Source organism: Scophthalmus maximus, chromosome 4 (assembly GCF_022379125.1).
Source record: "Scophthalmus maximus strain ysfricsl-2021 chromosome 4, ASM2237912v1, whole genome shotgun sequence".
In the NCBI taxonomy this organism is placed as follows: Eukaryota; Metazoa; Chordata; class Actinopteri; order Pleuronectiformes; family Scophthalmidae; genus Scophthalmus; species Scophthalmus maximus.
Genome location: NC_061518.1, coordinates 13,803,647 through 13,822,902, shown reverse-complemented (window position 1 = coordinate 13,822,902; position 19,256 = coordinate 13,803,647). Strand labels below are relative to the sequence as shown.

The 19,256-nt window shown below is 41.2% G+C and overlaps 3 protein-coding genes across 7 annotated transcripts; 1 reads left to right on the top strand and 2 right to left on the bottom strand.

The window, feature by feature from the left end:
- Nucleotides 1–213: 213 nt before the first annotated feature.
- LOC118301810 (transcription factor E2F4) lies at nt 214–4,516 on the bottom strand. Of its 4 annotated transcripts, none has more exons than XM_035627399.2 (10): nt 4,459–4,516; nt 3,528–3,687; nt 2,689–2,798; nt 2,436–2,591; nt 2,112–2,155; nt 1,651–1,715; nt 1,247–1,562; nt 676–723; nt 522–566; nt 214–441 (listed from the first exon to the last, which is right to left on the bottom strand). In XM_035627399.2, the coding sequence occupies exons 1-10, from the start codon at nt 4,494–4,496 to the stop codon at nt 320–322; spliced, it is 1,104 nt and encodes a 367-aa protein (XP_035483292.2). In that variant the 5' UTR covers nt 4,497–4,516; the 3' UTR covers nt 214–319. The 4 variants fall into 4 exon arrangements, with proteins under 4 accessions (XP_035483292.2, XP_035483289.1, XP_035483288.1 ...); XM_035627396.2 differs by having other exon boundaries at nt 3,528–3,690; nt 4,265–4,493; XM_035627395.2 differs by having other exon boundaries at nt 4,265–4,492.
- A 1,577-nt stretch (nt 4,517–6,093) lies between these two features.
- Nucleotides 6,094–10,451, top strand: si:ch211-122f10.4 (cathepsin A-like). The gene is made up of 11 exons (XM_035627391.2): nt 6,094–6,361; nt 6,926–7,037; nt 7,112–7,249; nt 7,361–7,519; nt 7,647–7,738; nt 8,167–8,251; nt 8,337–8,489; nt 8,568–8,713; nt 9,178–9,340; nt 9,452–9,541; nt 9,630–10,451. The coding sequence occupies exons 1-11, from the start codon at nt 6,192–6,194 to the stop codon at nt 9,711–9,713; spliced, it is 1,392 nt and encodes a 463-aa protein (XP_035483284.1). The 5' UTR covers nt 6,094–6,191; the 3' UTR covers nt 9,714–10,451.
- Nucleotides 10,452–10,455: 4 nt separating this feature from the next.
- slc38a7 (solute carrier family 38 member 7) lies at nt 10,456–18,493 on the bottom strand. Of its 2 annotated transcripts, none has more exons than XM_035627392.2 (13): nt 18,282–18,493; nt 17,656–17,723; nt 16,887–17,373; nt 16,347–16,400; nt 15,163–15,307; nt 14,534–14,675; nt 14,338–14,436; nt 14,150–14,207; nt 13,912–14,026; nt 13,637–13,784; nt 12,980–13,179; nt 12,832–12,883; nt 10,456–12,382 (listed from the first exon to the last, which is right to left on the bottom strand). In XM_035627392.2, exons 3-13 carry the CDS (start codon nt 17,139–17,141, stop codon nt 12,280–12,282), a joined length of 1,371 nt encoding a protein of 456 aa, XP_035483285.1. In that variant the 5' UTR covers nt 17,142–17,373; nt 17,656–17,723; nt 18,282–18,493; the 3' UTR covers nt 10,456–12,279. The 2 variants fall into 2 exon arrangements, with proteins under 2 accessions (XP_035483285.1, XP_035483286.1); XM_035627393.2 differs by lacking the exon at nt 18,282–18,493 and adding an exon at nt 18,008–18,191.
- Nucleotides 18,494–19,256: the final 763 nt, after the last annotated feature.

The window sequence follows — 19,256 nt, the reverse complement described above, 5'->3', positions numbered from 1 at the left end:
TCCATTAGTGTTTCTCAACAAATATTTCCTCTCAGAGGCACCAGTGTTAACAAGACAACATCTGTATTTAGTTCAACAAAGTTAACTTGTGTACAATCCATTCAATGAGCTCTTGCTGTAAATACTGTAAAACTATGTTATTGTGGTTGTATTGCAATATTGCAAGGTGTGATTTGGATCTTTGCTTCCCAGTTCATAAATGTGGACACACAATTTGAAATCCTTTGTTTATTTGTTAAATCACATAGCTATTTAAAAACAGACCACTGTGTACGTTTTCAAAGGAAAACCTTTCCTTCAGAAGTAGTATGGCACGTGTTCACGGTCGAACATTGAGCACAGGCATGTCAAAGAAGTCACAAAGGCTTTCGCTTTCGTCCAGATTATGAACGTATTCAGTTTGAGATGGTGGTGGAGGTACTCGAAGGAGTGGAGAAAAAACTGAGGAGCAGAGGTATAGACGTGGTTAATACAAATACTGATATATAATAAAATATGAAGCCAGGAGAAAGTAGACCTACCTTTAGAGGCCATAAGCCTTGTGATTAGATCTGTACTCGTTATCTCTACAAACATGAGGGATAACAAACTTAATCATGCATCCAGTAAAACTGACTTAAAAAAAATTAAATGAACATAAATAATTGAGCGACACGTCAGCAACAGTGGCACTACCTTTGGATGGGTCTAGTAGGTCCTTCAGTTCCTTTGATAAATTTTGCACTGGAAACAAGAATTTGAAAATGTATCTATATGCATGCGTCTGTGTATATAAGAAAATAATCAAAGGAATATAAAGCAGAACCAGTAACTACTGTGATTTATAACTTATGAACTGATTTAATCAGCTAGAGAAGGAAGACCGTGACTTGTGTTACCTCCTCCTCAGTTCAGATATGGAGCACTAATGAAGCAGAAAAAACTGAGCGATATTGTGTGTTGTGTCCATTGCTGCTGCTTAATGAGTACTGTTGCATTTACAAAATAGTCATATGAGATATTTGTTCGTTTACTTTATCTTTGCTCAACTTTGTACATTAACCGATTCTGGTCCCTGCCTAAAATGGACATTATAACAGCAGCCCCCACCCCCAAAAAATAAGGTGATTTCCAGGCAAAGCCATATTCTCTCTGACCAAGACTTTTTGATCACTATAGCTCAGGGTGGAACAAGCTGAAACTGTGTGTTAGATTTCTCTTTCAGTGGCCTATAAACATAAAACTGCAAAAAAAATTGCATACTCACATATAGGTGTGCCCATTCTTTTAGGTTCAGCGCTAATAAATGACAATGCATGAGGCGGCTGCGTGTCTTCTGTGGATGTCTGTCTTGATGTATTGAGATGTTTGGCATCAGCTGAAGCCTGACAAGGTGTCGTACTGCTTTCTGTTGCGACTGAAGTGGACATGGCTAACTTGGCATTCTGTAAAAGATCTTCAGGCGGTGGGACTGGCAGTGCCACAGGAACAGAGCTGGCAGAGTGTTTGTTAAGGAGCAGGACGTCTATGGGTCCTCTGATGCTTTTCAGATAGATCTGGTACTTTGCCGGGCTGTTCTGGACCTAAAAGAAGATGTATACACACACACCAAGTCATCCCATCGGAATTAAGGGCAGCATAAATAGTAAGTTCCAGTGGTGCAGGACTTACAGCTTTGGGAATGGGAACATCTAACTGTGTGCCCGATGGACCTCGTACTGCCAAGAGTGTGTGGTCTGAAAAGTTAATAATTTAATTTGGTCTTCAGGTGAAATTCTAGCCTTTTTTTTGTCTCTACAGTGAACAAACTCTCAGCTGTTGTGCTGATGCAAGCACTATCATGATTTTGTATGTTTGTCCAGCTGTGTGATAGTGATGACGCTGATTCACCAAAATTATGAGCTGATTCTGCGCTGCAATAATGTGTCTTTCGTGGCAGGTAAACTCTAGCGCATAAAAAGGAAGAAATATGCCAGGGCGATTTTGGTTTTATATTTCACAAAAAAGCAAGGTTACAGTGTTGTCCAATGTTCACTGCCCTTCTCATATGATTTTCAACAGGATCAAAGATATGCTGACACAAAAATGTACAACAGCAATTGTTGAATGACAAGAGAGTGACTATACATTACCACTGAAGCAGTTGCAGATATCTTCATGGTTCACATAGGTCAGGGTTGATCTGAGTCAAGGTTCAATTTGAAATACTGTAGAAGTGTGACAGATTGCCAAAGAAATGATGAAATACTATCATAAGGAATAGATTTGCTTTGCCAAAGAAAATGCAGCTGTAAACAATGGCATACAAGGTTTGTGTCCGCAAGGTCTAAGCTGCATTAAACCTCTCTTCTATCTCACATTACTCTAGATTGTTTTTGCAAATAGAAGTAGAAAGAACAAAATAACTTATAAATGTTTCAAATCAAGATCGTTCAAAAGCACATGAAAAAGGATATTTGCTGCAGTCCTCTGTTGTGTTCCTGATGCTATGTTCCACCCACTGTCTCTGCTGGTCCAACATAAATTCCTTCTGCTCCAAATCCGCCAGCTCAGACCTTAACTGTGTCAGTCTGTGGGTTAAATTGCGTAGATTCTCTCCTGGCCCCGTACCCCTTATTTAGAAAACACGTGTATTATATTGTAAAACAAATTTTAAACCACCCTCTTGACACACATACATGCACACAAGGCAGGGTTTAAAAAACGTACAACCACTTTACAACGTTCTTGGATATCTTCACAATCAGACCGACGCCCTCCAACACATTTGTGATGTCGTAGATGCGCCTTTTGTGCTCAACAGCCAGGGTCGTGACAGCCTGAAGGAACAAAAAAGAATTCATCCTACACAGCTTCCCTGGCCTCATCCTGTGAGAATTCTTGTTCCGACAATGTCCTAACAGGTGGTTACTATGGTTACAAAAAGTAAGTCTGCTTTCAAAAAACACAATTTAAGCATCAGACACACTCTTAAGATACTTATTGAAGAGAAATGCACTCAAAACTTTTGACAACATCCAGCTTTTGTCCCTGTAGAAGTTGATTGCACTTATTGTAGTTACTTCACACAGTTTTTGCAAAAATAATGAACCAACGTAAATATTTCAGGGTTTTACACAACAGATACAGTACACACTGACAAGCACGAGAAATCAGGTGCAGAATTTTACCCTTCACCTTTTACATAAAGGGATCTGTATATTTTATGACTGGAAATCAGTGACAGTTCAGAGACAATAACCTAAATATTTTAGTAATATTTTTGCTGAGAAATTTTAATGTCAAATTTAATGATCAAATTTTAATTTATTTTCTGCTGGTCAACCAATCGCTGCAGCTGTAATTATTTTCAAAGATAACAATAGTCCATTGGTTGAGTATGTGTGCAGTCCCTGAGGCCTCCTGTAACCGTATCTGACACTTAAATACATCAGTTATAGTGAAGAAAAAAAGAAAAGAAAACACACACACACACAAACAACAAAAAGCTGAGGTGGTGGGCTCAGTATTTGTTGTGCAGTGTGTTTGACTGGCCTCGGCCCACTCACTTCTCTGAGGTCCACCACTCCTCCCTCAGCTTCTTGTAGAAACTCCAAAAATCTGGTGGCGAGCATATGGAGGCTCTTCAGGCTCCTCTGGTATCTGAGGGCCTGGTCTGGCACGGCACTGTCTTCGTCCGGGCTGTGAGGGCCAACTTCAGGCTCCATGCTGCTGGGCAGGGGAGGAGAACGGATGATGCCGCCTGGAGCTTCTCTCTCTCTCTCTCTTCAGTTATATTTTTGTTTTGTGTTGTTGTTGTTGTGTGGTTTTTTTTCTTTTCATTTCTAGAGGACCGTGATGTTCTCTGGTAAATCTTAATAAACATAGTTTTTTTAAAAATCTCTCTCTCTCTCTCTCTCTGTTGTTTGAATCAGCTGCGCCCGCCCCGCCCAACCGGAAAGACTTCCTTTCGAAGTTATATCTTCCTGTTGTATGTGTATTCAGACGCACGCGGGGTAAATAAAGCGTTTTGAAAAAGACATGTTCACGTTTGTTAGTATCTCTACTTCAACGCCTCGTTAGCGTTTGTTTGAAGAAGGTTTATTACGAAAAGTTTGTACCGGAAACACTTATATTTCGTGTAGCTTTTCAACGTCACAGTTCGGGTTGCTACTCCAAAACTAACTTTGTCGTTTAATTTCAAACTTTTGGAGAATTAAAAAAACATGGATACGTACACACGACCATACTGTCTGCACGACTTCTACGAAGATTGAGCATTGAGAGAACTGTTTTGTTTTTTTACCTGGATCGTTATCGAGACCTGTGGTTCAGAGCTGCTGCTGAGGATAGTAAGCTAACGCTAACGGTCCTATCGACGACAACCGATAGAATCTTGACTCGCGATACAAATGTAGACCTACAACTTAATTCACCTCAAGTTTAATTCCAACCTGACGCCCGTGTTTACCACGCTGAACCAAAACTTTGATGCCCTACCTCCCACTGTTAGGCCCCAACTTTTCCGGTAGAGGCATATACCTGCCTTCAAAATAAAAGTCCGATCGTTCTTTTGAAAACAATTACACCCTCTCTTACTAAAATACTTTCATAGCATCAAGGAAGAGATACTTCTTATGGAATATTTATTTCATCACATTAAGTCTGAAAAACTAGGTCATCAAACACACAGAAGACAATTTGCATTGACCGTAACCTATGGGGGCGGGGGTATTGATCCCACCTCCTACAATATCATCTATTGAAGTGTGTATCCTGTAGCCCATTGTCAGGCCCTCAATTAGTCAAATTCAGATGTTATCCAATAGGTAATCCACCAAGAGTTAGTTTAAAATGATAGCATATAAAGTCCCCCCATGTTGCTCAATCCCCCCCCAAATGCTCAGGAAAAAAATATACAGGACCTAACTTCATTTTCCTCAGGGCAGGTTAATGTGGTCCACATTTAGGAATTTTCACCCTCTCCTCCTTTAGATCCCTTCATCTTCTGTGATGTATTTTTGTTTTTCTTCCGTGGTCTCACACCAAATTTAAGATCCGCCCACAGATTTTTCTGTGATGTTCAATTCAGGCAACTAAAAGGCTTCAGCTTATGTTTCTTTGGGTTGATTTTTACGTTCGCTTTTGACCGTTTCAGTTTTTCTTTTCAGTTTCACTGTCATCACTGACTGCATGGGATTTGCATCCAGAATTCGCTTTACTGCTTCAGGTCCAGCAGCTCCTCTGTAGTCATGTGTCTTCTTGGTCTTCCAGATCTTCTCTTTTATTTCCAAAGTTCCTCTAAATGGCCATTTCTGTCTCTGACATTGGACATTTCAATCCTGAAGCACTCTGGTGTCTTTTTAAAGTATCATGAGTCAGTTGCTTACAGGAACCCTTGGTTGGTTGAGTAATACCAAAATGTCTGAAAAGTCTGAGAATTTAAGCTCAGCTGACATTTCGCATTAACCTTTCTTGACATTTCTTTTAGTTGATGAAGTTTTGAGACTTTACAACGGTAACCAAACATGCAGATGAAACAACGAAAGAAGGAGTGTTGTAATATTTGAGGAGAGGCTCATTTTACGTCGTTATGAGCTTGCTGCTCAGGTTATTTGCCTCTGCTCACTTCAAAAAATTCAACAAAGGTTATGAAATTTGTCCCTAAACTTTGTTTTGCATAAAATCACATGTATTTCATGACTCTGTAGCCTATGTCTGTGTCACTGTCACTTTTTTTTTTTTTTTTTACCTTTAAAAGCCTTTTTATGATTAGTATTGTTTTAATACTGAAAGTGTGAGTGTGCTCTTCTATTCTTGCTGCAAATGTCAATTTGGGGAGTTTCTGGGTTTCACATAAAAAAATGGTGACGATAAATATTGTTACTGATTACAGTTGAATATATAATTATCTGCTTCTAATACACTTCTCACCTGCTTCTGAAGCCTTTATATATTTCCATCAGAGCAACCGAAAGAAAGGGAGAGTGATGATTATTAGGGAAAATAGTCTAGGGTATAGCCAATCAGAGGCGGGGTTATGGGCGGACCTTCATCCAACGCGAAACGTTGCTCAGGATTGGTTAAAGACACAGGCTGTGGTCACATGTGGTCACGTGACCCGGAGCAGAAGTCATATGAGCCAGACGCCTGCGCTTGTTGTCGCGGAGCTGCTGTGCTGTTCGCAGGAGGAACTCAACTGACGCGGTGTGTCGTCTGTCCCTGGTCAGAAGATGTTCGGCGGTGGGCTGCTGGTGTGTGTGTTCGCCGTGCTGCTGCCCGGCTCCCGGGCGCAGTACGCCCCGGACGAGGTGACGCTTCTACCGGGTATGATGTTCCAACCCAACTATCGACAGTGGTCCGGATACCTGCAGGCGCGGCCCGGGACGTTCCTCCATTACTGGTAAGAAACTGTGGAGGAAGGAGAAGTGCTCTGTTCCGCTGTCACGTGAAAAGCACATCGTGTACGTCCGGCTTTATATTTACTCCTCCGCCTCTGACCTCCACCAGCCATCACTCCTCAGACCTCAGCCTGGAGGGCTGCGTCTCACAGCAGGGAAGTTTACTGCGACACATCAGGTTCCTTTACTTGACTTAAAGTACTAGGTACTAAAAACCTAAAAGTAAAAGTACAGAAGTCATTTCAGTAAAATGTCCTTAAAGTACATGGCACGTCATCGGAGTGAGTACATGTATCTCACCCCCCACACACAAACATTCTCACACATCCCCAAACCAATAAATACATTGAATGCAACTATATTCCATTGCAAACATACACATAATTGTGTAGATGGTTGTAGGAACAGCCACACGCATGATGCCGAGTCAGTCTCCTGACAAAGTCCCAGTGGCTGTTCAGGCTGCTCTCTCCCTCAGGGGGCAAGGTGGTTTTGAGTCGAGAAGTATTCCATTGCACACAATGTGTGTGTTGCCATCTAACCCTGGTCCTGGTGTCCTCCTGCAGGTTCGTGACCTCCCAGAGAGACCCGGTCAAAGACCCTCTGGTGCTGTGGCTGAACGGAGGCCCAGGCTGCAGCTCGCTGGACGGATTCCTGTCGGAGAATGGACCATTTCACGTGAGTGCGCTCGCCGTGTGCACAACTACACCTGTGCACTGAATTAAAGTGACTGTTGACTTTTTACTTTTTAGGTGAACGACAACGGGGCCACGCTGTACGAGAACAAATTCAGCTGGAACAAGATTGCCAACTTGCTGTATCTAGAATCTCCTGCAGGAGTGGGATTCTCCTACTCTGATGACCACCAGTATAAAACCAATGACAGCCAGGTGAGTTCTGTTGATTGAACAGTGATGGATTAAAAAAGAAAAAGAAAATAGAGGATAAGAAACTGCCAGAGACCACTCAAACATAAGCAACTTCATATGTTCCTCTCATAGGTAGCCGATGACAATTACCAAGCCCTGCAGAGTTTCTTTGCCAAGTTCCCAAGTTTCACTCAAAATGAATTCTTCATCTTTGGAGAAAGTTATGGTGGAATCTATGCACCGACCCTCAGCCTGCACGTGGCTACAGGAACGGCCAAAATCAACTTCAAGGTGAGGAGCTTCCTTGCAGCCGTCTGTTGATCTTCCGCACTATCAGCTGCTCACTATCTGTACCACTTTCACAAATACTCTGTGATGGGCAAAACTCCCTGACACAGACACACTGACTTGCTTTTAGGGCTTCGCTGTGGGAAACGGTATTACCAACTTTGATCTCAACGACCAATCTTTGATCTACTTTGGTTACTACCATGGCCTCTTTGGAGAAGAGTAAGTACATTTCAAATCTAATGTGACTTTATGAGCGACATAGATTCTGAGCACGTTTTGAGTGTTGTTGTGTTGTTGGACAATTTAATCTCAAGTAATTTTTGTTTCCGTTTATACTGCCAGCCCATAATTATAAAAATGATAGATGATGATGACTCTTAAGAATGTAGTATACAAAATATAGTACTTTTAGTTTTTGGCAAGGAATTGAGACACTTTTTTCCCCACCTGAATACCAGAAAGCCAAATTAAAATCTAAGTGTATTTGTTATTTTACAAGAACGAATATAACATACAGTAGTTGGGAGTTTCTTGATTTGGTGTTTTCGATCAATATATATTTATGACAGAAACATTAAGCCAAGGTGTAAGTTGCACATTGGTTGAGGGCAGAGATTGTCGTTTTTAAAGCTATATTTATTTTGCAGCTTGTGGCATGATCTGAACAAAGATTGCTGTGAGAAGGGTCGCTGTAACTTTTACGAATCTCTATCAGAGAACTGCAGGACACAAGTACGTGTGCACCATCTCTCCCGTATTGTAGCTGGTAATTTCCAGCGCTGCTTTCAAATTCAGTTACTTCCTCGTCTCCCTTCAGGTAACTGTGGCCTTTGACATTGTGTATGAAAGTGGACTTAATGAGTACGCCCTCTACTTGGATTGTGCGGGTCACAGCAGATTCCACAGAGGGTATGAGAGGACCATGAGTCATCTGTTTAAGAAGTACAGGAAACATCCACAAACCCACATAGTGAGTGTTTTGGCCTTGCACCTGTTTGTATTATTTTATATATGTCTTGTAGTGTTTATGATAAACTCTTTGTTGTAGTTTTCAAACAGAGTGACTTCCTCCGTGTCCATGGGTGAAGTCCCTCCCTGCATCAACAGCACAGCACAGATGAACTGGCTGAACAGGGGCGACGTGAGGAAAGCATTACACATCCCAGATAAACTGCCTGCATGGGACCTCTGCAGGTATGTAACTGTAAATGAATGTGTATCATAATAATGCCACATCGCGTTAATCCTTCCTGTTGTCGGTTGACACATCACTAATAAAACTACAGAGAGCAGCTTGTTTCACAATACATCATCAGAACTCAACTTATCACCCAAAGATTAATCCAAATGCCTTTTTTACTTTTGTATCATCAGATTTTAAATTTGAATTTAGCCTTAAAGTTTGACTTGTTGAAATCACTGAACTACAGTTTTTGTTGTGTGTAAGCAGCAGGGTGCGATTTGCTCGGGGGATGCGTGGGATTCCCCCACTTTTCTGGTCTACATATCCCCACCTCTGCACAATTATTTTGATCAAAATTGTTAAAAATTTAGATTTTAACGCAACATGGTAACTGTCTGGACGTTGGATCGACGGTCGTCCTGTGTATGTTCAGTTAAGTTGGAGGTCAGTGATGATGGTGAATTCTTCATTGCAGTGATGATGTTGGAGATAATTACACCACCCTGTACCCAACAATGAAGGGGGTGTATCAGAAGCTGCTCTCTCTGGGCCTACGGGCACTCATCTACAACGGAGACACTGACATGGCCTGCAACTTTCTGGGAGACCAGTGGTTTGTGGAGGACCTTGGTCTAGAGGTAGGAACTTCAATCCATGGAAATGTTTTAAAAATGTTTATTTTTGTTAAGCTTCTCCACTCAAAACTACAACCAGATGCACTTCCTAATTGTACCACTAAATGTTCTCAGGCAACCACTAAGTATCAGCACTGGATTCATGAAGCCCAGGTTGCTGGTTTCTACCAAAAGTTTGGGAACCTAACCTTCCTGACGGTCAAGGTACGCACCAGTGTTGCTTGGTGTCCGTCCTGTGTCCGGCTGGTGATGTGGTGCCATTATTGTGAGATCCTGTTTTCCTGTGTTTCAGGGTGCAGGTCACATGGTTCCTCAGTGGGCTCCGGGTCCAGCTTTCCACATGTTCCAGTCTTTCATAACAAATGGCTCCTACTGAGCCAGGAGGGAGAGACGACTTTATGGTGATACACCTGGGGCCTGTTTCAGAAACTCGATGTTGAGAGAAAGTTGCTGCCGTAACTGACTCCGTGTCAAAGAGATCTGCTCATAGAAAATGCTGGGTTCTCTTCTTCTCTGGGTTAAAAAACTGCACTCATCACTTTTTAGATGGTTCATTGCTCTCAGGGAAGATGCATTTAAGAGGAAAAATGACTTGGGACAATTATTCTCATTTGCAGTATTCGTGCAGTGTTTTTGACTTTTGATGCTGACTCTTGATGACTCTTCTGCGCATCACGTTGTATTGATTCAAGTGACAAGTTTGAGTTTTGAGGGTGTTAACCTCTTCACTGGTGAACATCACAGAAATTAAAGGCCTTTTTCAAACACGGTCACTGTTGGAGGACTGAAACTACCCGCACAAATTAACAAACCAAAATCAAATTGTAAATGACTTTTTGTCTTCAGTCTGATATATGTGAATCACAATTGCTCAGTTGGATTGAGGTTAACGCACTGGTGTGGACAGTTAGTTTGGCCTTATTGTCCTAAAACTGGAGAGATGTGCTCGTCCAGATATACAACACTGCACTTTACATGATTAAAATAAGATATACAAGCAGCGCCACAGTAAAAGGGAGGGATTGAAGGTGATTGTTTTCAACTGACAATGTTCAAACTGTCTTGATAAAAGCTATAACTTAATCTGTCTTATTAAATGTCATTTCTGAACACATGGATTGTCAGATTTTTTCACATGCCGTGACTGTAATTTATTGGAGCATCATTGGTAGGTTCCTAAAGATATTACCAATAAAACTTGCAAACGAATATCACAAACATTATCTGATAAACAAATGCCTTGAGAAAACGTTTACATCATTCCAGCCTGCAAAAAGTAAATCATAAATGCAGCTTCAACAAAAGGGTAAAAGAAAATCATTGAAAAAAATTCTATTCCAAGAATGACATTTAAATAAAATATAAATACAGAGGCTTTATAGTTGTTGTACTGGGCCCACACATTAATATTTTACTGCAGATTCTCTCCCTTTCTCAATATACTGTGTTGTATTAGTAAACCAGTATGACTTGAAAAAACTCCCTTACCATTTGTCCCTCATATTCAAGAGTAGAACATCGTATTGCCTGGTTTCCTTAAACCTGGATAAACTGTAAACCAGTTTTGAATCTCATTTGAGTTATGGATCACACTAACCATCCCTGAAGTTAATAGTCTTAATTAAATACATGTAAAACCAGGATTAAACTCAGTATAGTTTTGGTAAATGTTCCATTTAAATATACTTCCAATGCATTTGCCACATGTCAAACAAGTGACTTCATGAAATTATTTTTACTTGCAGTCCAACTTAAAGAACTTTAAGTATCTGTAGTGTTGAATAATAAGGTAACAACAAAGTTCACTTTGGTTATCTAAAAAATAAAATATTTGCAACTTGAATCACCGTTGAGTGGTGTCAACTGACTCGAGTACATCAGACCTCGTGCTCAGTCCAACTACTCAGCTTCTCGACACTGAGAACACCGTCAGCAGCAGTGTGTACAAGTGCACTGGGTTTTCATATCCTGACTGCAGGTGCTGCTCTTCTTGCACAGCCTGCAGATCTGCACACAGCGTTTGAGGTGTAAAATGCTGATGTGCTTATCTGCCTGTTTAATGCTTTATTTGTTTTGCACATTGTACCCAAACCTCTTTTTTAGAGGCCTGCAGGTTTACATGGTCGTAGCTTTGTACCCTTTTCAACCTTATCAGTATGATTTAACCTGAAAGACAACTGTAAAATCATCATCTCATCTTCATGAAATGACTTCCTGAATCTAAGCTGTGATATAGTTAGTTGACCTCACCAACAAAGTATGAAGAAAATTAATCCATTTCGACTCGTTTAGTGGTACTGACTGGAAGTAAACTTATCAACAAGACTTGAAATTGCTTAACACATCACTCACTGACAAACTGTCCTAGTCGGTGCAAACCATCAGTCAGTTTGTTCAACGTTTCATTTGAAAGGAGACAACATTCTTGATAAGTGGGCCAATTATCAGCAGAGCCAACAAAGTGGGAACCACAGCCTGTCAATTTTCAATGAAAGACAAGATTTAGATTTAAAATACAAAATTAATACAAAATACAAATTTAATTTCATTTAAAAAAAAAGACTTTCTATACAAATTCCCTCAGGAATGTGTCGCCCATACAGGGTCCAGAGGCGAGGAAAGCCTGGGGAGTGACTACACTATTTCGCTGCAAGTTAAAACCATAAAAGCATGAAAACATGCAATTAAAATTAGACATAAAGTACTAGGCAAAATGTCTGAAGTCACTTGGTGTCGTGTGGTGTATTCAACTCCTCCCCGACTGAGCAGGGATGTGACATGCCGAAGCGTTTTTCATGCTTTTTTTGTTTGTTTTTTTAGAATGAGTGTCATGAGATGCTTCTCCGTCTTATCCAGTCATAGTTCATTATAGCAGCACAGGACTGAGCTCCCGCACCATTCAATAACAAGGACACCGCAGTCTCAGATGAAACACGTTCCTCTTAGCTGACGACGTCTTGATAGATGGAGTTGGTTGTGGTGAGGCCAAAAATGAACGCGCCGATTGTAACCATGACAACACCGAAAACTACTAATCCATGCCAGCTGTAAAAAAAAAAAGAGAACAAGGAAATGAGTGTCTGCGAACCCACATTTAAAAATGTTATACTGGGAAAAAAAAAACATGAAAAAAGTCGAACTGTCTTATTTTGGATATCGAGAAAAATGCTTTAATAAACTCCATGACTGATAGTTAATTTTTGTATTTGTATGAAAATATAAAGTAATTTATATAAAAGTGATTTCTTTATTTTTAGTCGATCCTTGTTTTGATTAAGGAATTAAGTCACATTCTAAGAGGATTTGTCTTTGAGAATTTGGAAACAGCAGTAAATTCATCAGTTCCTCTGTCAGACAAACAGATGCTTGGCTCTTATTAAAATGTAGAATGAACATGAGAGCATCAAAGTACAGCTACACTGCAGCACCCAGCGACCACCGCCAGTTTTGAATCATGCATATGAGCACATTAATCGTAATAAGCAGCAACTCACCTGATAGATCGGCTGTCTGTCTCTGATAGTTTGGCTTGCATCAAACACAAACCTGCCAAGTTTAAGCAAAATGAGGACACGACAGTGTGACGTTTAAAAGTACAAATTAAAAAATAAAAAACACTGCAGTCAACAAAGGCACTTTTACCTGGGAAGACGAAGATGAAGCAGGCTGCCAATCCTCCGATCAGCGAGATCACCCTACCAATATCTGGGATAAAAAGGGCGAGGACAAGGGTTGTGACAAACCACACCAGCGTCTGCAGGATCCTCCTCCTCTGCTCGCGACGCACACACACCTCCACCTGCTCGCCTTGAAAACGCAGCCAAAGTCCCTCAATAACTGCCCTGGAGAGACATGATCACACCAGAAAGGAGTGAGGACGCATTCCATTAACTGCATTCTTAATTTAGGAGCTGGACTATTTTACAAACACTCTTATTTTATGTGTGAGCTGTAAATACATTCTTTTTATTGTCCATAGGTCACATCAAGCCAATTCTCAGTACATTTAATAAGGTCAGTATCTATGTTGAAAATGATTAGGTATGTGAGATCAGAGAGAACCATGGTGATAAATCAGTCTGGCTGATAAAATAGCCGATATTCGCTTATCTCAGATATACAAGTATCCGGGTACATATTGCCAGTGAGCAACAAGAAATTGCACATTACGCAGTTTGGCAGCCCTTATCGCAAACATTTTCTTTTACGCATAACTAATTAGTTTAATCTAAACACGAGTATTGACTTTAAAAGTCCAGTCCAAGCTTCAACAGCATTTTATTTTTGCCTGTATCTCACCTGCCACAGAAGTGTAGAATGGGGTAGGACGTGACCACACAGATAACGATGAAAGCTCTTGCAATGGCCACGGCAATGTCATCAGGAGGGTACGACATCAACACGTCCTGACTGACGCTGGAGCCAAACGTCAGGAAGCCGCAGACGCCTGATCGAGCACAAAGCGCAAACGTTTCAGTATTGATGGCAAATCACGAGCCCGCTGACCTGCAATGCTGCCACATGATATTTGTCTTTTGCCATCAGCACAATGTAGACTGATTCATTCACATTACCTGTTCCTGTGTAAACAAAGAGGCAGATTATCATGCTGAGTGTGACTACAATTCCCCAAGGTTTGATCTCTTTCTTGCTCATGCTGTTGAACACCGGCACACAGCTGACATGGCACTGGAGAGAGAGAGAGATCGGGAGGAAGAAGACAAGACAAAAATAATTCATCAATATTATAATCCGATAATAAGAAAGGCATATCATTTTATGATCTCCAAATTACAGCAAATTGGGAAATACCTGGAAACCAAAGCATATGGTGGGCATTGCGTTGAAAACCGCTGTCCAGGAAGTAGAACTGTAACAAACACAATGAGTTAGCAACTCGAGCAAAGCAAGATGACGAGGATGACGGTGTTTCTGCCTGAATGAGTTGGCGTACAAAGCTCAAATTATTTAAAGTGTTATGATGAGTGTATCGGGCTCACCTGGTGGGGACGTAGACCGGAGTCACCTCTTTATCTGGCCAGATGTACTTCACGATGACCACGACGGTGACGTACCAGGTTCCCATCACACTCAGAGCACTGCGATGAAGTATAATCACTGACAACATTAACCCATTTGAATCCTCAGTGAGAAAAAACAAGTGGAGTGAGTTGACCGTTTGACAAATGTCTGTACCTGGCGTACTTCTGGAAGCCAATCTCTTTGGGAATGGAGAGAGGAAGTATGATCAAGAGCGCAGTGACAACGATGGTAAACTTGCGGTCGGTGTACCAGACGCCACCGGTGCTGCCTGCTCCCTGGGCCACAACTTCTACCACTGCAAAAGGAATGAAAAAAATAAACCGGCAAACAGAGACGGAGGCAGGGGAGTAAATGTTATTGATAAGGACAGAGGGGAATAAACTGCAAACTGCTGAACACACGGCAGAGATTTGACAAAGTGGTTAATTGAATGTCACAGGGACTCTCTTCATTCCTTTAGTGTTGGGAGGTCACAGTCTATTTCCAGGAACAGGCAGGAGTAGGATTTCTACACAGTCAGCATCTAAGTGCATGGAACCGTGGGTCACATGAGCGGTGTCATCCCCGGCGCTCTTTGCCCTCTTCAACAAAAGCACTGCGTTTTTACGTTTGTTTGTTTTGTTTTTTTAAAGATAATCAACACTGCTACTAGTAGACATCTCCCTTTGTTCAATAAATGTAGGGTAAAAACTGTATGTCCGTGTAAATGTAAGTGAGAGAACAAAAAGTAACGACTACTGTGCAAAGCGAAGGGCGGCTGTCAGGTGCTTCACTGTACTTACAGCGATCCAGCTGGTCTCCAATGACAATGAAGAAAGCAATGCAAGTGCCAAAGGTGTAGACAGCAATGGCCACTTCACATACGACTCCTGTGACTTTCCCACAAGAGGCTCGAACAACCTCCTGGTAGGTGCTTTCGTTACTGGCCTGAAGGAACCACAGAGATAATAATAATGTTAAGATCCAGTAGTAAGGGTAGTGGAATTAAGAGAAGTACTTCCACCACCAGTGAAGTTTCTTTAAAGGTTCTGGCATGAAATGAAATTTATGTTGGCCACTGGACAACATCAAAGTCACTGAACGGTTTTCTAAGTTGTAAGTTTTACTTGTTAACTGAAGTCTCGAGGGGAGGTTTTAGGTGACCTATGATTTTTATTTTTTATTTTACAAGGCTCAAGCTTTAAACATTACAACATTAAAGAACCACCAGCATCATGCAGAACTTTGATATTGGATCTCAAAAACAGATCCAGAAACAGTCCTCTAACTACCCGTTACCCATTTGGTCAATCATTGGCCTGTGGCGACTTCATTCTCTATTTATTTGCCATCAATTGTAAAAAGAGCAACAACAAAAAACACAAACATGATCACCTGCTGATAAAGCTCATGTGATTTCATGCATTTGAATGCGTCTGTGACAGAGCATGAGTGTAGATTAAAGGAAATCCGCTATCAGATAAGGTGACGATCATAAGAAAGGGGATAACGGAAGGAGCCTCACTACTAATGGCACCCCTCTTCAGTTGAAGGCCTACTTAGAGAGAAAGTTATGGGTGACTGTTTTTTTTTTTAAGAGAGCACAATCAGCCAATCTTACTCATGAAGACACTTATTTTATGGTACAGAGTTTGCAATAGGCCACACAAGTTGCTGGGTCCAAAGAATATCATCTTTAAACGAAGAGGTGGTCAAAATGTAAAAGTTTTCTCCACTATGTTTTAGCATTTCAGCATAAGTCTGGGCCGTTCAGGAAGTGAAAGTCGGAGCATTTGTGCAGTGCACCGCATTTGATCGGGAATTCTGCCACAATGCATATGACACAAGAGACCTGCTCGGATTATTTCACCACTAATGAAGTGGAACACTGGAGTGGGGGGAAAGCCGTAGATTTTGGAGAAAAAGAGAAGTGAAACGAGTCAAACGAGTAAGAGATAAAGATTTTCAGTCAGAATGTGACACAAACCTTGGAGCTGTAGCCCAGGATCACGAGCCCGCTGATTATGAAGATCAGCATAAACTGAAACACAGAAACAGGAAGCATCACGTTATACATTCCGTTTTTACCACGTATGAGCAGATGTATGTTGCTCACTAGAAAACTGATGAGTAATGTGTAAATACTGTGTGTCTGCATGAGCTGAAGCCAGGTCCAGTATAAGTTATGATTTCTTACACATGCTCTTCTCACTGTTTTGAAGTGGGCGGCACTCAGTGGTGGAAATGTGGCATCATCACAAGTCATGTTTAAGAAAAATAAATCGTAGTTTGATGACTGTTGTGTGAAGTCCTGATGACATAACATATGTGGGTCCTACTATCTCTTAAACTGAATCTAGTTTCTGTCAGGTTTGTAGACTTACTGATAATATTTATTATGAATTTTGCTGTTTTACAGAGAAAATGGCAAATTTGGGGGCCAATTTATCACATTACACCAAATGCTTTGAGTCGTGAACACCTGCTTCTTTGAGTGAAGGTAGGGTCTGTATGGGGGGGTCCTCACCATTTGGAGCATCACTCCTGCAGTTACTCCTCCTGCCATATTGAAGGCCGCAGGGAAATTGAGTAGACCCGCTCCCAGCGCGGCATTCACCACAATGAAGACGGCTGCCAAGGACGATACCCCTCCGCTTCCTCTCGTCTCTGACTCGAGGGGCTGCACAGAATCCACGCTGGGGCTCTGCAAGAGCCACGCCCTCTCTCCAGAGTCATTGCTCCCAACTCCACCCCAGTTCTCCACGTCAGCGTTGATCGCCATGAATCAACAGGCTGTTGGTTGCTTGAGCCTCGCGCAAAAAACACCAAATGTAGTCTCGAGCTTACTGGATCCAAGGGCAAGTGAAGTTTATCAGAAAGCTGGAGTCAAGGGACGAGAAATCCCTCGGGTGCAGCTGAAGTTTTGTGTCCAGCGACTGTAGTTCCACAACATTCGGGAGAAGACGATGTTTCTCAAAGTCATCACCAGTGTCGGTGTGATGATGGCGCACGATCTGCAATGAAATGTTGTTTTTGCATTTTAAACACTTGCACTGGAAAATGACAACTGAACACTGTGTTAACAAATCAGCACACTGTGTAAACAATTATTAAGAAGAAGTTTGGCTTAATAAGCGAATCAATGTGTACGAGGCACAGATTGTGTTTTTCCTGAAAGAGATGCTGACTCCCAGGAAAAAATACTTTTTGACTTGTAGAATTGATCCCATTTTTGCTAAATTACATTCACGCACAGTAAAACAAACTGACGGATGGATTTACATTACAGTGCATACCTTTACTTTTTACCCTTGTGAATCCATGATGAGTCTGACTCGCAGCCTGACCACTGCACACCAGAGACCTGCAACAGGGTGAAACAGAGTTGCATTTCCTCATCCTGGATGATATCAACACTGATATGAATGAAGGTCGAGATTACCAGTCGAGCTGAACAGACAATAAGGAGTTGTTTTTTTCCCATATTAAAACCTCACCCTGTTCCCGAGGCACATGTACTTAAAATAACAGGAAAAAATAGGTAATGTGATGACACGACGAGCTGGACCACAAGCACAAACATCAGGCACACAAATCCATTTCACCGGAAACTGAAAGTAAAGTCATCAAACGCCAGAAGAGCCTGACCAGAGTGTCCAGAGGCTGCAGGAGGATCCCGGTGCCGACGGACAGAGTCCGGCCGATCACCGTCAGTCGCACTGGTCGCACGGACCCGGCTTTCAACGAGAGCTCATTCTCACTAACGTAACAACAACTTCCCTTAGCGTCCCAACAATAGCCAGAACGCGAGCGTTACACCTCCCTGAACACACCACACAACAAGACCACGTGATCAAACGTCCCAATATTCGGTTTATAAGTGATCAAATGTTTTAAAAAAATAAATTATTAGCGACAGTACCTTGAATGTGTGTCACCCGGCGGAGGATGACTGAGCCCTCGGAGTGTCCGGGCAGCTCGTAGAGAGCCGAAAAACACGTGACGCGTCGTCACGTGACAGGAGAGCTGGGCGTGTCTCCGTTCGTGTGGGGTTGTGGGTAATGTAGTTCTGCTTCTGTGGAGGGGCTCAGAGAAAATCAACCAATATCACTGTTTCACAATACCAATTAAAAGTTTGATTTTTAAATAAAAGTGGGTTTTTTTAATCCTACTTCGGTAAAAGTGTGCAAGTGATTATTTTCATGATCGATTAATGTGTCGACTATTTCCTCGATTAATCGGTTAGTTGTTTGGTCCATAACATGTCATAAAATGGTGGAAAATGTCAATTGTCAACTATTTTAACCAATTAATCGATTATCAAAATAGTTGGGGATTAATTTAGTGGTTGATTAATAATCGATTAACTGTTGCAGCTCTACAATTCTTTAAACAATTTCAAAATAGTGCTACAACCAATAATTATTTTCGTTATCAATTATTCTGGCATTTATTTTCTCAATCGATCAACTGATTATTTGGCAAAAAAAAACAACAACAAAAATAACCCAGAACCCAAAGTGACACGTTCACAATGGTTTGTTTTGCCCTAACCTCTAAATTATTAATAGCAAAAAAAAAGTGAAATAAGAAATAACTTAAAGGAAATCTTCACATTTAGAAGCAGGCACCTTTGGCATTTTTGTATGACATATTATTTAAATGATTTTCAGAACAGTTGCCTATTAATTTTCTGTCAGATGGCAGATTAATATACAGTAGGATAGTGTATTATATAATAAAGCATCATGTTTCATAAGATGTCCATGTTTTTTGTATGCAGAAATTCTTAATTTGTGGAGTCACTATAGTAACTAAACCAGTCAAATAATTGTAATGGGGTAAAAAGTACAATATTAATCTTATATCAAATGAAGTGGAGCACAATTTAAAAGTA